This window comes from Taeniopygia guttata, chromosome Z, assembly GCF_048771995.1.
Source record: "Taeniopygia guttata chromosome Z, bTaeGut7.mat, whole genome shotgun sequence".
Classification (NCBI taxonomy): Eukaryota; Metazoa; Chordata; class Aves; order Passeriformes; family Estrildidae; genus Taeniopygia; species Taeniopygia guttata.
In genome coordinates, this window is record NC_133063.1 from 75,488,317 (window position 1) to 75,511,633 (window position 23,317).

The following is a 23,317-nucleotide window of genomic DNA, read 5'->3' on the forward strand; positions in this document are numbered from 1 at the left end:
TAGGCTGCAAGAGCTGCTCGTCCGGACCGAAGCAGAGATGCTCTTGGGAAGGCGGGCACCCTAACAGTACCTGGTCAGGGTTCCCACAGATCTTCTAAAACAGATCAACACAAGAAATAGAGAACAAGAACTAGAAAGATAGATCAGTGCTTTGCCAGGCAGACAAAATTTTGTGTTCCCTGCTACATTCAGTTCAGGAATAACTGGATGAAATTTCCATCTCCATTCACCAAGGGGACCTCTGTTTCAATAGCTCCTTCTGGTTCTACAAAATGGTTGGTAGACCATTATACTAGTATCCAAGACCTCTGCTGAAGATAGGGTACTAATTAAAATACAGAGAGTAATTTCTAGATATCACATGCTGTTGCCATGGGGAAGAAATAAGAGAATCACACAGAATCAATTAGGTTGGAACAAACCTCTGAGATCATGGAGTCCAACCTTTGACTGAGCACCGCTATGTCAACCAGACCATGGCACTGAATGCCACACCCAGTCTTTCCTTAAATGCCCCCAGAGACAGGAGCTCCATCATCTCCCTGGGCAGCCCATTCCAATGCCCAATCACTCTTTCTGGGAAGAAATTCTTCTTAATGTCCAATCTACACCTCTCCTGGCACAGCTTAAGACTGTGGCCTCTTGTCCTGAATAAATATAAAATGTGAAATTTGTATATCTGTACTACAGCCACAAATAATTATCTAGAAAGCTTTATGCAAAGTAGCTTACTACATATAGAACATTTAAAAAATTAGAAATCCTTAATAATGATGAAAAGGCTCAGTCCCAACACTTGTAATTCATATTCTCAAATAAAAGTAATTGTTAAACAGGGCTGTAGATGCATTAAGGCCAAGGCATAATTATCATCTTTGCATTCCAGATCAAAGGCAGAAAAAATGTGGATTAAGATACATTTTTTAAACCAGAGTTTGGGTACAATGCCTGCAAGGTACTTAGGATAATATCACAAAAGAAACAGTATTCATTTATAGTCATTCCTTTAGAAAATAAGTGAAACTTCAAAGAATGGGTCTTATGATAGCAGAAAAAAAAAGGCTGAAAGTATACTTCTTCTCAGTTCCAAACTTTGATCTACATTTTGATTACTGATCATAACATCTGCTGGGCCTGCTGAGTCCTTACTTAAGTAAGGCTTACCACAAGGTAGCACCCAGTAAATTAATGTCTTAAGTGAAAAGGTAAACATTCTTTCAAGACTGTCCTTGAAGTATTTACAATAACAAGCTACCGACTACTTTCCTTGATTTACAGTGTGCTATTCCCCAGAATGAAATGATAAACCGTTCAGACTGTTCCTACATTTCAGTTAACATTTATGGGTATTTTATTTGCAAATAGAAGAAGTTAGGGAGTGGATCTATCAGAAGGCAGTTAGGTTATCAGCCCAGTTTTGAAGAGCTGCTTATAGCAGACAATCTTCATATTGCAATCTGGTGGAGATACCCCATGATGCCCAAGTCCATTACTTTGCTCCTTTTTGTCAGTGTTACCTCTCTACATGATCTTTGGTGTGCTGTTTTTACAGATCCATTGCCTGTATAAGGCTTGATTTTCAGAAAGGCTGAAAATATACTGCATCAACAAAAATCAAATACTATCTAAATTAATGAAAAATATTGAAAGATATTTCTCTAACACTATATTACACCTTATATAGTGGCTCGTACCTATTTAAAACTGAGGTAATGAAACCTAACCCTTGAGTGCAATAGTACTTTGTATCCCACTCAAAAATGGTGGAAAGCCATGAAAATGCTGCAACTAGTTTCTCTAAGCTGATGGCCAAATGCTTTGAGCCTATTATTTATAGCAGAACTACTAAAATTATTCATAGAGAGTTTATCACATAATTCTATGCTCCTTTGGTGATCATTTTCTGTGGTGTTTCTGGGTGGGTTTTTCACAGGGTTTTGTATTGTTTTTGTGGGCTGGGGGTGGTAACTGCCAAGAAATTGTCTATCTTGCATGCTTCTCAGGTGCACTGATTTCACAAGGCATGATAGATGTAGATCATAACCACTAACATTAGAAGCATTTGCTTTTGACTCAGAAACACGAACTTCTCTTTATATGTGAGATTTAAAATTCAAGACACACAATTCTGATATATTTGTCTCAATGGCTCCTCTTTGACTGTTTTACTACCAAAAAAAGGTGACATCTTGAAAAGGCAGATCAACTGTACAGTCCTTTGTGGGGGAAAAAACCCCAAACAAACAAAAACAAACTGTGCAGATGTCTCCAGTCGTTTCCTCCATTTTCATAAAATATGAGGTGGCTGAGAACAAATCAAGAGGAATTTAAGACCTGAGTACTCCTTTTCACTGTACAGATGTATATTTTGTCCAGTTTTTTTCATTATGATCCGTAGCAAAAGAGATTCCTTTGTCTTTAAAAGCAGAAGAAAATCAGATGTGAAGCTAGATGATGAAGACAACTAACAACAGCACATACACATCTAACAGGGAATACTGCCAAGGACTTGAGAACTCTGACATTTGGTTTTACAGGAGTGATGCAAACAGATCATCATCGTGATCCCTTCATCAAAGAGGAGGGCCCACTGGCTCCCAGACATGACACTGGCCTGTGACAGACACTTTGCATTACGATGCTTTATGTATTTCATTGCTCCTCAGAGTATTTTCAATAAAGAAAAGGAGAAAAACAGTAGAGAAGTTCCCTGTTCATTTTATTCACTCTGTCTTTTTCACTAAATACAACAGGAAAATAAATATACTTACTTTCTCTTCATTTCCTCCTTTTAGTCTTATTCCCTATCCCTAAATTTGCCAAGAAGACAAATTTCCTGTGTGTCATTGGTGGTTGAAGACAGCAACCACCTTGTCTAAAGAAAACTATGTCCTGAGGTCTGATGTTCATAAGACAACAGACTTTCAGAAAAAACTAGTTAATACTTGTTTGTCAGCTGTTCCCTTTACCTTCCTCTCAAGGATTTTCTCTGGATCCTGTGAGAAACAAGGCCTCGGACTACAAACACCTCAGGCTGACAAGGATTTCTGTATGATTAACAGTAAAAATTATAATTACGGAATCCCCATGTTCTCACGTATTATAACCTCCTAATTCCCTCTAAGCAGGAAAAAGGAGACCCTTTCACCCTACATTATTTTTAGGAGATTGCAGTGAAAATTAGTAGTCAAGCAAAATATAGTGGGTTCTTGAACATGTATATATGTATATATATTTAAGTTTATGTTTATACTTTAAACATTTTTATATATTTTACATAATTATATATAAATATTATATATGTCTATGTATATATATATATACACACAAAGAACCTGTGGTGCTATCTTGCCTTTAATATTGCCAGGGAGGCAACATTCAAGTATATTTTTCTTATTTTAGCATTTATACACCAGAGTGTATTCAGTGAAGGGCTGAATCTAATTAGCATAAATGCAGCTATGTGAAGATCAAAACCCATGAAGATGTTTTGAAGATTGCAAAGGCTGGGAAAAAAGGCTTAATTGAATACAACCACAATGTGCCATTAATTTGAAGGGAAACATAAACAAACTGCAGGCTTCTAGGTATATAATTCCATTTTAGGAAACCTAGGATGGTGAATACTTGTTTTCTCTAAAGGGACTAGGACAGTGACATAAGACACTTGCTGGCATAGAATTACTCACATGATTCAAAGAGTAATTCTTAGAATTACTCACATGATAGCTTACTGTCTTTTGTGCCATGAACTTCAAATATGCTGATTCTCCATATCTATCTTACATTAAACTATTAATATAATATTAATAAAAATATTGTCCAGTAAAGGAAAACTAAAGCACAAAAATAATTAAAGAAATCAGCTAAGAATAGTTTCTCTTCTGTTCTGCATATTTATGCATCATTTGCTTAAAATTAAATTTCACTCAACCAACACCCACTTAGTTTTCTACTGCAATTATATTTTATTGCTCTTTGAAAGAGTGGAGGTTTAATTACCGGCCATTAGTACATTTCTACATCCTCACCAAAGTCATTGGCAGAGTAGGAGACACTTTTCTTCCACTGTGAAGTTACTGTAGCTCATACAGTTTAAAACCTGGTGTCTGTATCTTTTTTCATATTTTCACCCAGGCTTTAGTTTTGTCTAGATATATGGGACAGCATGGAGAAAACACAAGCCTGCAAGGTGTGAGGGTGGGAGGCTGGGAGAAGCATGGGAGCACTCCTCGGATGATAATGTTGCACACGGCAAAGCAAGCTAGGGGGTGTCTGGAGCTGCAGACCTGAGGACACCAGGGCGAGACAGGAAGGTGATGCTTGTTCTCCAAACAGCTCTTTGGATGTCTGCTGCCAGGGGATGGTTATGGACAGCTGCGGCTTCTCTGACACAGGCAGAGGACCTCTACACAGAGGAGAGAGCAAACTGGAGGTCTCAGTATTCAAGGATAGAGCGTTGAAAGTCTGAACAGACTTCAGACTTTGATATTAAGCCCCTTAAGATATTAAGCCCCTTAAGATTTGAACCCCTAAAGATTTGAGCCTAGCAAATAGAGGTTTGAGTACTAATTAATAGAAAAGTTATGTAACGTTATGTAATTCATAATCAATGAATGCTGATGCCTTTTTTTAATGAAATGTATAAATAGTGTAAAGGTCTGATAACTGGTTAGCCAGGTTCTTTATGGGTTACCATCCAGCTCCCTACTTTGTGCAAACTAGAATGAAAATTGAAAGGGTATATGAATTGGTGTTATGGACCAGGTAAGGATCCTGTGCTCATGACAGCACACTCAATACATTCAGCAGCATCTAGAGAGAGCAGTTGCATTTGTTTCACACAGTCTCGCTCTCTGGGACAATGCAGTGCAGTATTATCAGTTTCCTGTAGGCAAGAATTTTCCTTAAACAGTGATTATAAAAAACCACTATGTTGAAAATAAAAGCCTTAAAGTTCATTTTTTTGCCCGCTGCCCACTGCTGCTGAAGGAACATTGCAAATGCCAAGCTGACCTAGAAAGCCACATATCCTGTTCCACCTCATGTTACTCTGCTCCTTGTCAGCCTCCATCACAGTCTTTGAACATAAGGCTTAACAGTAAAGACAAAGGAAAAGGGAAGAGAAAGGAATCAAAACTGGAAAACAAAGAATGCTAGAAAAAAGAACCATATTTTTTAAAGCCACTACATGATTACAGCTTCAAAAAAGTTTTAGTGAAAGACAAAAATCTTGAAACTATTTAATGTTCCAAATCAGTTATAGACTCATATTTTTGCATGTCTCTGTATAAACGGTATACACATTTAGTCATGAGCTCTCACAAAGACATTTAAATACAGTTTAATTGTCCCTTTTTCCTCCTTTTTATTTCTTTTTAACTACTGAAATCATCTTCTTTAATTGCATGCCAAAGTCTGAGAGTGTTTAGTGGCACTTGAAAACATTGACCAAATAAGCAAACCAATTAGATTAATTGGCACCAGAGGTACTGTGTGCTTTTGGATAATACACAGATGGAAAAAAAAAACCCTCAACATTTACTAGTCCTAAAACTCTCTTTGCAAAGCTTTGTTTGTTTTAAGGATTATGTCTATGTATCCTGCTATTGATTTCCACAGAACAGGAATGGGATGTACACATCCTGTCACAATGTGAATCCACAAAATATCTTCCAAACTGATATACAGACTCAAAACACAGGCTTGAAAAATATTTATTACTTCCCATTTTCAGTCACAAAACAATTCAGAAAATATACTGTGCATGCCTCTGAGCAAGAGAGGGCAGAGGACAGGATCACAAAAAAACTCCTCAAAAAATTAGCAAATTTTATTTCAGCAGCACCATGAACAGATAATGCTTAGGCTTACAAACAGGTTCTAACTTTTCTACTCTACTTTTGAAAAAGTTCTCTAGTTTTTAAATCCTTTTTTGTTTTCTTTAGTCTTCTCTTTTCCATATCATAGCAGATCAGTAGGAATTTTTTTCTGGGGCTGGCATATAATCTTTAACATTACTCAACACTTTAAAGCACTATATGTCTTTTAAATTCCTATATCGCTCTTTAGGAGTTCAGACTCTGCATATTATGCAACAGACACAGTAGGTAGTTGCAAATTCTCTAAAGACTCGCATGCTGCAATAAGTGCTGGATAATTCATGGGTTCAAACAGCTAGCCCAACATCTATTGCAGATTTGGTGGCATATTTGAGAAGTTATACAGCTCTTTTGAGCACACCTAATAGATCTGATCTCTATTTAACTGAAAAGCAATGAAAGAGAGCAACTGTAAATATATTTTTTTTCTTATTTAAATTCATTGATAATAAAAAGAGCTTCAGAAGTCACCTGAGAGATAAAGAAATACTCCTGTGCTACCATACTAAAATGAGAACTGAAAAACAGAGTTTGATGATAGTCAGAGGGACACTGCTTGTAGAAGCAGCATTCAGTACCAACAGTCATTCCTACACAGTGCTGCTCTGCATAAATCTATGTCTCCATCAAAACTTGTAGCAAACTGGGAATATATTGTCAGCTCAGCAGAACTGGTAACTTATTGCAAAGCAGTTAACAGGGCTTCAAAATCCTTAAAAAAATGCAACCTAAGTTGCATAAACATAAACAATCCATTACTTCAGTTCCATATGGCACCATAAGCAACAAAGACAAAAAATGCATAAATCTTCCCATAAATCTGACAGCTGCTTATTGCTGTGGCACAGGCTTGAGCACCATGCTTGTAGTAACTGGAAGATGAGATGACTGACCAGGGACCCTGCACACTTCAAAATCCAGTCAGATCTCCTACTTCAATGAGGACTCACATGAGGCATGAGAACAGTCTATGGCCCATGTACAAAGGGGATTCATTTAATCACATGTGAGATATGCCTTCCCAGAAGGGTAACGAGAGATGTCAGGAAAGATGAACTGATTTTCACCATAAGATGGCTAATTATCCTCAGCTTTCAATCTCAGACATGAAAACCTTTACCTTGCAGACCTTTTCAATGAGTGCACTTTTGAGCTCACACTTCTAGCCCCAGCTCTGTGATGGTATGGCACTGTCTGGAATCAGACCTGGGCTGTCTAGCCAACGAACAATGGGCTAATGGAGACTCATTGAAAGAGCATTTGATTCTGTTTCAATCACTTGATCTATTTGTTTTCAAAAGCACAGCACCCAGATTGAATTGGTTGGTGTTGCTAACTTTCCCTGGTACAATAGTCCTTTTGAAATTGGTGCATTGCTTACACCAAACACACTGCAATTGCTCCTGGGCATCTACATTTTTCTTATTTTGTTTTGGTTTTGTATATATGTATATTATTTAGATGAGGAATTTCTCCATGATGTTCAGACACCATTGGAGTTCTGTGTCTACTCACAGTGCTGTGTAAGCAATAATTCAATCTCCAAAGTATTGCAAAAGTGATTTACAGTGAGTGACAATAATTGATTTAATAACTTTCAGTAAAGGCTGTACAGTAAATAGTAAACTAAACCTCTTGCCTGCAAAACCTGTTTCAGCTACTGTGGCTCTCTGCAGATCTGTAAAAATTCATGTGTTTAGCTACCTAAATTTGGAGACAGCAAATTCACCTGTTTTAGATGCTATAGAGACCACACTCTAAACAATTAATTTAACCATTAATACCCATTAAATTTTTATTAAAGTATTTGCTTATATGCAATCAACTTTTAATGCTGTCAGCAGTAATAAGAAAATAAACCCCCAAAACTTCAAATGTTCACTAACAAAGGATAGTGGTTGGGCTTTGTGTCATAAGAAAATTTATAAATAAGCCAAAGAATCCTAACCTTTAGGCAAAATCAGCAGAAAAAACATGCAGAATTTTCAGGTGCAGTACATTTCAGACTAGTTTTGCAAATTTCAGATGCAAGCTGTACAGAAAGTGTAGTAGATTGAATGAGTTCTCTGTATGCTCCCGAGTTGATACAGAAAGAATACATATATACATACTCTGGCTGAATTCTTTACTCCTGATTTTAAAGGTTTATCAAACCTCTCTGGGGACTGTTGTGGGGTTATATATCATAAATATAGAGACCTGCTTCTGTACCTTCATTTATTGAGGCCAGAACTCATGATCCCATATTGTTACAGACTTGGGCAACTTATAGCCTATGGGAGACACATGGGTGTTTTCTATAGCCCCAGTACTATGGTACATTATTTGGGCAATTGATATCCATGACAATGACACATAAATAAAATACTTATGCATTTAGAGGTCAAAATGAGGCAAAAGCCTCAGTGACTTGGGGACCATTTTGAAGAGTAGTATTATTGTCACTTGCATACTTTGGAAATTTTTACCATGTTGTTTTGGGAAAAATTTTCAAATGGTTGTCATTCCTGTTCACTCCCAGAAATAACAGAACTGTGAGGTATAAAATCCATAGTGCTTTTCTTTAATGTCAGAAAAGAGAGTGCAAGCTCTGACTTTTAAATGCTTTTGATGCTTTTAAAGCCAATCCCCAATACAAAGTATGTTAAACTGGTTAAAAAGAAACTGTTTCTCTATCATGTTTCAGCATTTGGTGTTGGAATACAAGGCAGAACAGTCTGAGTGCTTTTTTTTTTTTTTTTTTTTTTTGTTTCTGCTGCTTTGATAAGGTAAAGACAAAAAGAAAAAAAAATCCAAACTACCACAGATAAACTGGAGGATTACCAATAGATATTAAGTAGGACATAATGAATCAGTAGCTCTGCTGAGAGTCTAACAAAGGTGCCATTGTTCTGCCACACAACGTGGGTGAAAGGTTAATCAGAGGCAAGAGCATACTAAAATTTGGTAACAGGAAAAGATATTAAGCCTTCTGAAAAATATCAAAAGCTCACTTTTGAACTTTTTCACCCTGCTTCTTTGGCATCTTCACGTCCCCTGGAACAAATCAAGATATCCTGATCTCATTAAATGACTGTTTAACTTACTTTTCTCAGAAATGTTTTCCATACAGCCTTCATTCTCCAAGTGAGGAAAACCTGTCTTTTTTCTATATTGACACGATTTCCTAGGGTACAGGCTGCTCTTTTGAACTATTTGTTTCAGCTTCTGAACACCAGAAAAAGTTTTCGTAGTTTCACATTTAGAGCTGCTGCACTGGGATTTTAAAAGATTCCATAAAACTGTGTCTGATATTCCTCCACTTAGGAAATACTCTGAAGATTACCCCACAAAACTTCATTGTATTGGTTTGCATTGCTCTTACTCCTTCCCTCTAGTAAATTAATACACCTTCAGCCACATCAGCCTTTGAATTTTTTTTCCTAAGTAAATTCTAACACTGTTGCTAATGTCTTATGCTCTCACCTCAAGCTGCATATATGTCAACATCTCTATTCCTACCTCTCTCTAGCCCAGTCTCCAACCCCTAATGATTTCTTATGGTATCCCCATTGAAAGCAATTAGCTGCACCAAAGCTCATTCCCTTCTTCTTGTTGCAGACATAGTCCTCTTGGCCTATTTGCCTGCAGGCAGGACAGCTGGGAAGACAAATGTTCTCTGTTCTTGTCACAGGTCCTTGGCAAGAGCTCTCCGTGTGCCTCCTTTCCCTCCAGGAGACAAAGACAGTAAATTCAAGGGGACATAATTAATCAGCTTTCAACTTCGGTGCTATAACTGTTCCTACGATCAAAGAAAGAGCCTTCTACCTCTTTTTCTTGTATATGCCCTGTACGCTGCACCAACATTGCAAATGGGTACCTTATTGCTTATGCTATTCTGTCTGATCAGCCTCAAATTTTAACAGCTTGAGTTAAATGTTCTGCCATTTCCTGTTCCCTTTTCTTGTCCTCTACTTCAAATTTAGAGGAAATTGGGCATTTATAATTCTTTACTTTAGAACACATTTCACTTGAGTTTTCACTTGGTCCGTTTTGAGATACAGTGGCAACTGCAGGTCTTCTAAACAACTTACGTTTGTTCTGACATCCACTGAAATTTAGAGGACAAATTTGGATAAAGATTTTCAGACATTCTCTGGTCCTTCTGGACCACACTGACCTTCCCCTTCTGAAGACCAGCTATAGGATTCACTGAAATATACTTGAAGCTGCATCAGAGGAAGTCAGATGGAACAATAGGAAACAGTTCTTCACAGAGAGGGTAATTGGGCACTGGAAAACTGGTTCCCTATGGAAGTGGTCACAGCAGCAACCTGACAGAGTTCAAGGAGTATCTGAACAAGAAGTTAATCCTATGGTTTAGTGTTACGTGGTCCTGGAAGCAGAGCTGCATTTGATGGTCCTTACGGGTATCTTCCAACTTAGGATATTCTGTGATTCCTGACAAAGTACTTTGGTAGGAGAAACAAATGTGATATTGGAAAAAAAAAAAAAAAAAAAAAAAAAAAGGAAGAAAGAGCATATCCATACTCTGTACTTTATGCATCTGGGTTAAGCAGAGAATGTAATAAAGTAGAAACTTAAGTTGCAGTTAAAAGAAAAGGAAAAGCATGCCTTGCAGGTACTGAAGGAAAAGGGTGGTATGCTTCAGTTTGGTATCAAAGTAACCAAAAGTATATAGTTTAAATAGCTCAAAATGGACACTTAGAATGAAGATCAGTGATCTTAGGGACAGGGAACCAGGGGCAATTTTCTGCCAGTAGCATTCTCAGATTAAAACCACATGTCATTCAGACAGGAGTTGTAGTTCAGCAACAGAGTTGGGAGCAACCATAGAGAGAAATTCAGCGTATATTATGGAGCTGGTTAACATAAATGATTGTTAATGACATATTGGACATGAAAACTCATTCACCAGATCTCCTGGAGCAAAACAGATACTTTCGTTGGGTTTCATCAATTCTACTTATCATATCATCCGCCTGGGTTTCTTCAAATCTTACTATAGCCTGATTCCCATTTTACATTTCGCCTTTTATGGTAAAAGAAGTCACTAAAGCAAAGGTTCTCCCTGTTGAGAGAACTTCCTAGCTTAAAAAAATATTGTCCAGTCATTTTCATATGCCATAAGTCCTTGACCTTTTGGAGAAAACTTAAAGAAGACCACAGTCCATTTAACCCCTTTATGTTACACAGAATTCATTGCTAAACAAATCTGGTGTTTGATTAATAGGTTTAAGTTTGTATATCAATGTGTAACTTGGTTTTGTTTCATTTTAAAAAGGATATTTGTTGCCCAATTTTCTGGCATCTTTCTTGAGAACGAATAGGGGAAAATATCCTGCTAAAACTCAATGAATTATTTCTCTGTTTATATACCCCCAGATAAATAATGTATCCCCAGCTCTCCTCCAGATCCTTTGTGCTGCTCTGACAATGGGAAGGGACAGAAAATTCTTGTAACTGGTTATCTGGCCCCCCCATTCATGAAAATAAATGCTCCAGACTGGATGACAGATGTTTTTCCTACTCTAAACTGCACAGTAGCCATGGGTCAGACTACATGTGGTTGAGTTTGAGGGTCTGATAACTGTCACACTCATAATTATCCAGATTTTATTTAGTAGCCATGGATAAGGTTGTGGGATGCTCGGTCCTTGGATTTTACTACCAAGCCTTCATGTGTAGGGACAGGGTTTAAGGAAGAAAGGAGGTACTGGGTGTCACTGAGGAGTTCTCTAGAGCAATCCTGTCCCCTGTATGTTTATAGGACCTGAAAGGCCACGTAGGTGCTTAGCCAGCTGGCTGACACCCCAACACAGCTACACCCTAACATCTTGACAGGTCAAGACTACAGAAAGGTGAATATGCCTTACAAACAGAAAAGAAGGGTGATCTGATGAACTACAAGCCAGTTGTCATCTCAGTTTCTGTGAAATTCATGTAATTAATGCGCTTGGAAATCTATTCCAGGAACATGAAGGTGGTGGTTGTGGCAAGTAACATCACACATATACTAAGAGTGGATGCTCTCCCTTTTGTGAGGGCAGTGGATGCCATTTACCACAACCTTAGTAACCAACTGATTCTGCCATGGTATGGCCCACAGCACAGGACAGGTCCAGAGGGGGCCATTGAAAATGGCCAGAGATCTGAAGCACCTCTCCTATTGAAGACAATCTGAGAGAGTTGATGTTGTTCTGCCTGGAGAAAGGGAGACCCCACTGCAACCTTCCAATAACTAAAGGGTGCTTATTTGAAAGACAGAAAAAGCTATTTTACCAGGTCCTATAGGGATAGGACAGGAGGTAATGGTTTTGAACTGAAAAAGGGTAGGATTTGATTTTCGGAATAAATTCTTGAATGTAAGGGTAGCAAGGCAGAGGAAGAGGCTGCCTTGAGAAATTGTGGATGCCACATTCCTGGAGACGTTCAAGGCCAGACTGGATGGAGCTCTGAGCAATCTGGTCTAGTGGAAGGTATCCCTCACCATGACAGGGAGGTTGGAACCAGGTCATTTTTAGCAGTCTCTTCTATCAGAAACCAATCTATGATTCTATGATATAGTATATGCACTATTAAATATATAAGAAGAAAAATTATCATTAGTGTAAAATCCAGAGCTAACCAAGTACATTTGGACTGTAAGGCAGCCAAAATTGTTCAAAGGCTCCTTTAAAATGACTTCCATTTCCAGTGAATAGAGGGAGATCTGTACCAGTTTTTTTTCCTTGGACAGAAACTATTTAACCAGGAAGAAGAAAAGCCTATTCTTAAAGGAACAGTGACATAAGGATTGTAAGAGTGTGCCTGGATGCTCAAAACTACATTAGGCTTACTTGAACACTCAGTTCCTGGGAATGGGCCAATACAAAGAGCTTCCCAAAGAATCTGGCAAAAGCTCAATGGGACTTTCAATGAAAAACCATGGAATTGGACCAGATGATCTCTCTAACCTCAAAAATTTTGTGAAGTAGAGTCAATCTCGCTTTCCTTGCTTTAAATCCTCTTGAAGAAGAAACCATAAATCCAGGTCTGATTTAGGCCACCAAAGGTTCTGCAGATGTTTAATGCATGACATTCTCATGGGAAGAGCTTGAGCCTTTATATCTTATTGTTAGAGTCACTATCTTTAGAATGTGAATCAGGAATGAGAGAAGACATTGCATTGATGGAGAGAGAACAACTCTCTCCCCTTGCTTCCTCCCCCACCTGTTTACCTGCAAATATCAATCTGTAACCACAAAACAGTAAAGGATAAAGAAAATTCATCTGAGCAACCAACATCATGGTTAATTATGAACATAATTAAACTTATACCAACCAACTTAAACCAAGATGTTGCAGAATTCTGTCCCATAGTTACAAGACTATTCTCATCGCTGTGACAAGGCAAAGAGAAAGGGGTGTTTAGCACAGAAAAGTCTCAGCTAACACTCAGTTAAGTTTTTGCCCAGGTTGTGAGCAGATGTTTGAGGAACCTTAGGCAAGAGATAGTTGAAAACTAATTGAGCACCTTAATCACTATCTCCCTTTATACACAGGCTGAGATTCACACATTTCAACAACAATAAAAGCATTTCTAGGCTGCTCTGATTGCAGTGGTCCAAAAGACCATCAGGCCACATCTTGATTTTAGATGTGTCTACTTTCACAGAAGCTTATTCCTAATTCATCCACTTACTTACTATACACAGTGCTAACAAAATCTGGCACTAATGAAAGAAGTATTAACTTTTTCCTACATGCAAGACAATTTTTGAGAGTAAATATTTGAAAGGCTTATACTTGTTAGAAGCAGAAAATAATAACAATAATAATAATAAAGGAGTCACTACTGTGACTCCCTTCTGTCTTATGACCTTTCCCTAAGAAACAGCCACATGACAATAACCCCACTCCAAACCTAACCAGGTGCCTAGCTAGCATGGAACTTACAGTTGGGGACTAACAGAGTTGTAAAATAATAATTAAAATATTTAGCTGTATAGGCAAAGTGAAAACATAGCAGCTCATAAAAGTTGAAAGAAAACTGCTTTATCTTGGATAGCCTGGGTGGTATTGGCTGAGCATATAATAAATGTTTCCTCTGCACCACTCAAAAACTGAGCCCTCCTGTGGCATTTTGCACCATTTTTTAGACCACCCACTCAGATGAGAATACACAAACCACATGTGCTAGGAATGTCTGCTCTGCACCAGAAGCAGCATCAGCATTATGACCTCACTCTTTGCACAGTCAGGATTTTAATACAAACTTGCTTGTATTTTCAATTCCTTTGATTCTTCAATGGTTTTTATGTCGTCACTGGCTATTAGATGCTTAAAGATTTGAAAGAGGAATGTAATTGTAGGAGAACCCCAGCATTATCAGAGTAGAATATTTTAAGCAAGTATTTCCTGTCCTTCTCCTGAAAAGAGATAGGCTTTATTTCTAGATCTTATTAAAAAGCTGTATCTGACACATTCATAAACCCACTCTTTCCTAATCAGGACTCAGATGTTGCATTCTGCCTGTCTGTGAGCAATGATAAAAGTTAATAATTTATTCCTTGCTGTGATGAGAAGGGTGATGTTCCCTTACAGAAATTGCAGCTTTATAGCATCAGCTATCTAAAGGAACATACAAAAATGCATAATCCATTTAATGTAAGATGCAGGAAATGGTTACTTCCAGTTAGAATTATACAGAATGATAATAAAAATACATCTGCTGCATTCACAGGCTTACATTTGACTTCACTCAAATTTCAAGACTGGAAAAATTAAAGTAAATGAAAAATGCAAGATTACCAGTTTTCAGTACAATCAGCCTGGTTGAGGTAAAACAGAATGTAAGTCAGATGAAATACTGAAACAAATGTGAAACAGACATTAGCATCCCAAACAATAAAACACCTTAAAATTTTTTATGTTGCTGCAGTCCCCATCTCTCTCTGTCTCTACTCACCAACAACTGCAGATTTTACAGTAGAAAACCAAGGCAGCTGTACTACTGCATCTCTTCTTTACACCTTTTTTTCTTCTCCCCACTCCACCCACACCCCGGGGCTTTGTTCTGACTGTGGTAATTTTTCTCTTTCCTGTCTAGTCACAGTACCATTACTTGCTGCTCAATCAAATGCAAGGCCCTTACAGTGAGTGTGCTTTGATGTTAATTTATCTGTCCAGACACAGAGCCAGCCTTGTAAATGTCAGTGGTTCAGTAGAATTAATACACTGATTAACTTCCAAGCATGCACAAAAGCACTGCAGATATATGTCTTTTAGTCCCTGTCATCTGTTAGTAAGGCTTTTATGCCCAGCAGTAAGGCTCCATACAGTGTATAGAACAGTATCCTGGTGTACACTACATTCTACTGTACACTGCTTGACAATTAAGAAAACTATTGAGGCTCATAAAAACACATGCCTCACACTTGTTGAACTTTGGAACATCTCTTATTTCGCTGCTTATTTCAGTAGTTCCTCCTAGCTCCTGCTGTGGGTGAAAACCTGACAAAATTTTCATCGTGACACTTAATTTCTGCAAACCACAGACCAATGAGCAAACACAAAACAAACTCTGTAGACTGAAACAGGACTTTACTAAAAGATAGCTTGTCATCAAACTGCAAGTGGTAAAAGATGGGATATGGTGTACACGAACAAATCAAACATCTTACCATCAGAGAAGTGTCTGGAGTAAGATAATGTATACAACAAAACCAAATGAATAAGGCAGTTTTCACTCCAAGCAATTCTACAGTTTTCCCATCAATTTGCAAACTAAGTGACAGGTCTTGGAACCAATGGGTCGTTCAAGAGACCCAAAAACACTGGTATAGCTTCTAGGAAAGGACGATTATACCAAGTAAGGACCAAGGACTCAAACTAGATTGTGAAAGTACTTTATTTCACTGTGAGAATGGGAAAGAAGAACAATGGGCCAGGCAAAACCCAAGAACTTGTAATTTCCTTCCCAGAGACTAGAAGAAACTTTAATAGAAATATACTGGGCTCTCCAAATGCACTGTACTGTGTGCATTTTGTTTCTGAAATTGAAAGCATAGACTTTTACTTTTCCTAAAAACACCAAACCAATGAAGAGAGAGAGAAATGATCAACCATTTCTTACAGTCCAAAGGCTGAAGACTGAGCACAGATTTAGTTTTAGCTTGGAAGACACTCTTCACTTCAGTGTACAAGAAGAGGCAAGGAGGCCCCTTCCTCCTTCCTAGCTCTTTTTCTTTAGCATGGACTAAGATGGCCTTCAAATTTAAATGATACTGAAAGTTTTGTAAAGGCTCTCAGCTGAATAGAATTTGTTAAAAAAAAAAAAAAATTAAATTAAATTATCTATCCAGTTCAGCAGCCACTTTCTGAGGAGGAGAGTTTCTAGTGAGAAAACTGTCTTTGCTACTGGATACAACTACTGCTCTAGTAACAGCGACTCATGCTGCAAATTACTCTAGATATTGGAACTTACTGCTAAACTCTGTCTGTCTGGTCCAAATTCTCTTATATAACTGTTTTAAACAGCTTTATTCTAAGTAAGATTTCAAAACATTTGTTGCCAAAGCACTTTAACACATCCCAAAGATCAATGCTCATAGATGTTAAAGACTTGGTAGGGTACCTTCTTGTTTTTTCTTTAAGGGAAATATGAATGTCTGAAATTAGGTGAACATATATTTATTTTGTTTCCATAAAAAATTAGATGAAAATAGTCACTGTATTTCTATCAGAGTTTTGTGAAAAAGTCAACACACACATTGACACCAACAGTCTATTTTCTCTCTCCCATTGAATTAAAAAATTTAAGAGTTTAAGGATCATCCACAGTTTGCATGAAATTCAGCACTGATTTGATACTGCAATTTATGTCATCTCCCTTTTATGCCTATTCACCTAGTTTCTCCTTTTCTCCACCCCTGTTCTCAGTATACAATAAAGCTTATCTGGTACTTTAAGGATAAAATGATTAATTTCACCATTTCTAAAAAAACAGTGCAATAGTTGTACTAGAAGTATCCCCTTCTGAAACTCAATGAGTCTTTACCACAAGACTTAGTTAGAAAAGTCTAAATGGACAAATTTCCATATACATCTGGATATAACTAGAAGACAGAAAAGTTGAACACATATTTGTAGACCAAAGGTTTTTAAGTTTGCTTTTAGATTACCAAACATTTTTATATAAAACAATCAATAAAAATTGAAGTTTATCCCCTTTACATGCACCCTTTTCCCTTCCCCATCGTCACCTGCCTTCTGTCAATAGTAAAGTTAACATTACACTCCCAGTCCTCCATCCCCTCCCCAATTGCACATTAAGACATGGACTTAAAAGAACAACATAACGCTTCAAGTATGCTTCATGCCAATCATCAATAAGAGTCATAACATTACTGAAAAAGTACACTTATTCTTCAGAAGCCTTAGGAGGACTTCCTGCGGAGTATGATCAAACAACATTTTAAATAAGAAAAAAAAAACCCAACCCAATATGTATCATGCCCTTTCAAAAAGAGTAAAGTGTAAAATTTTCTTTGGACTTAAAGAAACAGTATTAAGATTTACCATCTGAATAAGAAATAACCCCAATAGTTTTTCAGTGCTGCACAAACTGTGCACATGAAACAGTAAGTCGTTAAGATACTACTGTTTAGCTCTACACATAGAGACTACATGTGGCATAATAAGCATACACATGACATACTGGCCTGTCTAGCAACAAGATACATTTATCAGTCTGGTAAACCTGAATAAACCTTTGCATCCAGAAGTATTTTTAAAATTATTATTTCCTCTTGTCATTTAGAAATTTGAATATTTCATATAAAGGCAATGATTTCATCAAGAAACCATCAGCAATATGAGAGCATGAAACACTGATGTGAAACTGAGTATACATCCTCTCATTTGATAATGCATAAACAAGGATCCTGATTTCAAGAAATAATGGATGGCATGAAAGAATACTCATTTTTATAGACAAGAAATTCTTCTGGAAACACAATAAGGTTATACCAATATCTGCAAAGTTTAAACAGCATAGGTGCATGTATGTGTGTATGTATATATATATACACAGGTGTGGTGCACGTGTATATATAAACACACATACAGATGATATCATACATGTATTTATTTCATGTATTTAACTGTATAACAACATTTTGTTTTCTTTTCAAATAAAGGGTTTTAATTTAGCAGTTGTAAAAAAACAAACTAAATCAGAAAAAAAATCCCCAAAACAAACTAAGCAGATCATATACTATATGAACGAACAAAAATGTTATGCAAAAAGTTTTATGGTAGAAGTGAGTCACGCACAGCAGAGGAGTGTTGAAACTCAAAGTAATAAATAGCTCCAAATTAAAAATTTTCTACAACATGTTCTTTAAGGACAGGATCAGTACTTTTTCTTTTATCATGAGCTCCTGCAGAACGCCTTCACTCTAATATATATTTAATTTTGCAACATTTAAATGGACACAAAAATGTAGACTGCAACAGTTGCCAGGTTCAGGACAGTATACATAGCATTTTTTGTTGACAGTCTTATTGGTTTATTCACTGAGGCTAGACAGCAAGTCATATGAACCTATTTGGTGTACTTTTTAACCATGGTCAATATCAATAAGTGAACAGAATCAAGGACCTGCAGTCCAGCTTGCTGTGGTCCAACCTACTGTGGTAGACAGGAAATGAAATACAGGACCACTGCTTGGTCGCCAAGTTTGTATCGTGTTTCCCAGAACTGCAGCAGTGGAATCAAGACTGTAGTGTTTTAATTGACTAAAGATAGCAAGAAGTGGCATTTTAATGTGAATAAGGTAACTAGCTTGTGAAAGTATTGCATCAAAAAAGCACACAAGGGACTCCACTACTTGCAATATCTGGTAGTGTCACTCAGTGAATCACTGAATTTAGGATACATGTATGCAATAATAAATAGATCAGTTATGGAGTAAGGCAGTGTGTTGAACATGCATTCATCTTGTGGACTTGAACACCACAGAGAGAGATACATGATATCATACACATTCATTAAGAACAAGTATTTTTGTTTGTTTTTCTGTGTTTGTTTTTCAAGGCTATCCAGGCAAACTCTTCCAGAGCATTTTCTTCTTGAGAAGAGTGGTCCTCTGAGTCTGGTCACTTTTGCTCTCCCTTATCAAGAGACTGGCTTTAAGGAAAAATAAAAGCTGAAGAGGTTTTTGGTTTTTTTCCCCTCCATTTTGGTCGCATCATTCTGCATACGTCATTTAAAGAACAGTTTTTGACACAGCCATATGCTGTATCCTCAGGAGGTTCCAGATGTTTCCAGATAACTCTGTAGTTTACGGACTGTGGTTTTGTCCAGTGAACAAAGATCAAAGTCAAAGGTTGTATTTGTGATATGAAAGTGTCCAGTTTCTTCTATAAGATTTACTATCTGAAAGAAAAGAAAAGATGCAGTTGGAAATTCCAGAAGTTTTACATGCTCACTCTAAGTATAATCAAGTACCATATGAAAGGCCTAACATGAGCCAAATTGCCCAATACTTGCAGGTTTAACCATTATCCTTATCATTCACTTCCTTTCTGACATGCATTATTGTCCAGATTACAGTGTCTTGTTTTTTGTTTTTTTTTTTTAATCATCATCAACCGTAATGTCAGCATACCCATCTGCTGTTGTGGCAAACATTAGATTGACAATATATTTTTCAAATTTTCAAAATGCTTTTTGAAAAAAAATTCAAAACAATTTTCTAATTCAGTTTAAAAATGGGAGAGGGGCAACATTATACCCTTAAGCTCAAATTAATTATTAAAAGATCCCAGGTAGATCTCAGGAATATTTCTTAAGTGCATAGCTACTAAGCAGGTTACATTAGGAAATAAATTACATAAGCCTTTCTGCAAGCAAGGAAAACAAACAAATCCTTAGAGAGTCCAGTCCCTATTGCAAAAAAAAAAAAAAAAACCAACAAGACAGCTTACAGAAACTGACAGTTCACACACCAGTAGTCACTTTTTGAGTAACAGAGTTAAATCTGGGGTTTTTTTGCTGGGGTTTTTTTTGTTTTGTTTTGTTTTGTTTTTTTAGCCAAATAAACCATGGAAGGACTCCCAGCAAGGTCATAACATCACTTAGGTTATGGGGTCTTCATCCTTGGAGATATTTCAAAGTCATGTGACATACTCCCAGGCAATTGGCTCTACATGTCCCTGTGGTCTCCAGAGATTCCTTCCAACCATAACCATCCTGCACTTTTAATCTCTAACCTGTAGTCTGTATTTTTGAAGAGTAGTCATACTCAACAAAGAATTGCTGTAAAAATAACTCCAGATATTTTAAATTCCAGGATGCACACCTATCTTGAAAAAAACACTGAGCATCTTGAAAAGCCAAAGCATTATTTGTCAGAGAGGGCTAACACACTGCCAACACACGGCTGCTATAAATCTCTTACGTGTGGTTTCATTCCAAGAGACAGACATGCCAAGAGCACTCCACCCTGAAGTAGCCCCTGGGTAGCTCGTGGACTGACAGAACAACACTGCTCTTCTCAGTCCTTCCAACCACCTCTCATGCACACTCCAAATCCTGCCTGCAACCTCCAGTTTGAAACTCATTTCATTATGGGGCGTCCACATAACCTCTGCTGAAACACTACTGCAAGATACTCCTTGATTGTTTTGAGCTTTAATATTCTGACTACAATTCCTTTTTCACAGCTGGAGAAGATACAGATGTATGCACATATGGCTTACAGAATGTACCTTAAAAAGACACATCTGTTAGGAATAACTAACTTCACAAAGAACAATGAATTTAAACTAAATATTTTGTAGATTTCCACTCACCATGTCATTATATAAACAGATTTTTTTCTTCTCAGACCACAGAAGTAAAGACTATGTTAATGATAAATGAAATACGAAATGTTTATTGTCAGGCATGGAATGACACAGATTAAACAGAATGGATACAAGATAAAATAATAAAAGGGAAATGCTTGTTACAATAAAAATCTCCCTTTTCAATCACCTTTTATTTCAAAGGTGGAAAAAAATAAAAATAAAATCTGTTTAATTTGGTTTACAGCCGCCCAAAATTCTGAAAGCACCCGGAAAAAATCCTGCTTTTATTAACATATCACTTAAATCTGTACCTCTTACTTTCAACTTCTTTTCCATATAGGAATTTTTAATCTAAAATAACTAACTTCATTTGTCTGCTTGTTGATTCACAGATTCTTGCAACACTTTTCCATTCCCTACTGTTCTTCTGCAATTGACATGAGGAAAAAAATAATCAAGTGGGGAAAAAATGATTGATACCAGAAGCAAATTCTGATATGCATTATTATTCTCATTTTTGCCACTCTCTTGAGCCTCATCTGAGAGACAAGCAAAGGTAAGTAGTTAATCCAGCCTCTTTTTGTAAAGTTTAGAATCTAATCTTGGGCTTGCTATCTGAATATCCACTGTGAGACAAATAAATGGCTGCACAAGAAGTTTACAGAAGCAGTGGCCAGGAAAATGCAGTTATGTTGAACAACTCTGTCTATCACTTCCTTGTGTGACTGTGGAAGAATGCTACCCCTAATAACCCTCACTGCAATATACTTGATTTTAGAAACAAAGATTATGTGAAAGTGTTAACACATGTATTTTTAAACAGTGCTGCATATTTTAAGAAATGGATAAGGACTCCTATTGATCAAGTTCTGCTTTGGGCTTTTAAGCTCTAGGTCAAGGGAAACATAAACATTTTAAATATATCCCACATCCAGCCCCCAAGAGATATAGTTGCTATGTCTGGGCACCTGGCAAATGACTGAAATGAACCCCAAAGGCTTTAATGGATGTACAAAAATGTATCAAGATAAACCCAGACAGCCCAATGAAAAACACCTGCCTGTGTGCCAGTCAATGAGGAATTCATGACTTACAGTATTAGCATATGCATCCTTGTGCTATTCAGAAAGTCTTCAAAAAGAATAAAAGGTTGAGATTAGTTGCTAGGAAGTCTGACAGTTCTAACATTAAAAACACAGCATTAAAATGTTTTATTCCAAAAGCTCACCCTGCAAAAAACAAAAATATCCCATTTGTTCCTGCTATATGAGCTTTTCTTTTCTGTAGTAAATTACGTCTCTGTTTACATAATGTCTCTCCAGCTCAGTTTCATCATTATCCATCATAGTATAACTATTTATCAGCCTTTAAACAAGCAAATGAGTGTGTTTGTATAAGGAAGCCAAAGTGCAACTAATGACAGTCATTTTTCAATTTATGGAGGGTTTTTAGGCTATGTGATAGTTTCCAGGCCTCCAAGCTGTCCCTGGCAGAAAATTCTAAGAAGATAGTTGACATCTGAAGTTAAGCACCTTTGGAACATGAGCAACATAATTTTCAGCCACGATGCATACTCTCAATTTCATCCTTGCGCCTGTGCTGCCTAATGCACTGGCTTCTGGATTTTTTACCAGCTGAAAATATGACTTCTGATGCCTAAAACTAAGATACAAAGTTACCAAAAATGTTGCTGCCTTTCATGTGATCATGCTAACATTTCCTGCACTGAAAATGCAGAGTTAGAAACACTGCTTTAGCCAGCCAAATTTTAATATATTGGATATACAGCATTAACATCTGATTGCAGACTCAGTTAAAAAAAAAAAAAAAAGCCTCATCACTGTAAATTCCAAACTCTTTCCTTACAGTGAAAGATGTGGTAGAGGAATTTGTTTGTAAATGTGATTTCAGACCAGCTTCTGTCTTGCCATGGTCCAATATTCATATAAAAATTGTTCACAGGACTGATTTCTTGGTCAAACATTCTTTACATACCTTCTCCTTCTCAGGCAATTCTTATATGTTTTTAAGTAGCACCTAACATTAGATACAATTATGTATCTGGGCACTTGCAGTGTAGTATCGCATCTCTACTGCCTTCTCTCCTTCTCAGCTTTCTTCAACAAAGTGTCTCAAAGAGAATTCCTCTCTTGGGAAAGAGCCACATTCACGAAGATACATTTTTCTCATTTACAATTTGGCTGCATTCCTGCTTGCTGTCATGCCTATGGACTCAGTAACAACTAAGATTGGAAAAAAAAAATTTAAAAAGAAAATCCTTTTCATGTCCCTCAATGTAAGTTTAAAAAGCCTGTGCTTTTCACAATGAATTAATACCTTCATTGTTCTTTTGCAAGTCCCTTCTTTGAAAGTCTCTGTGCAAGACACTTACCTGCCCTAACATAAACTAACAAGATGAGAGCTGCCATTCAGGAACATATGACTCCATCACCATTCCACTTCAACACCAACACCTCTAAAACTCTCGCAGCTGTCTACAGTTTTCTGTTGCATATTTTTGCATTTGATCCCTCTTCTTATGCAGTAACCACAATCCCGTTATGCAGTTTTGCACCTTGCTGTTCTCACCTTTATAC

General features: G+C 37.1%; 1 protein-coding gene across 3 annotated transcripts in view; it reads right to left on the minus strand.

Annotated features, from left to right (window-relative positions):
* Positions 1-15,756: 15,756 nt before the first annotated feature.
* MLLT3 (MLLT3 super elongation complex subunit) overlaps positions 15,757-23,317 on the minus strand; it is a 120,130-nt gene continuing 112,569 nt past the window's right edge. For all 3 annotated transcript variants that reach the window (XM_072922780.1, XM_030257497.4, XM_072922781.1), the window contains one exon: positions 15,757-19,305. In XM_072922780.1, coding sequence (XP_072778881.1) covers positions 19,174-19,305 — 132 coding nt within the window. In that variant the 3' untranslated portion in view covers positions 15,757-19,173. The remainder of the gene's footprint in view (positions 19,306-23,317) is intronic.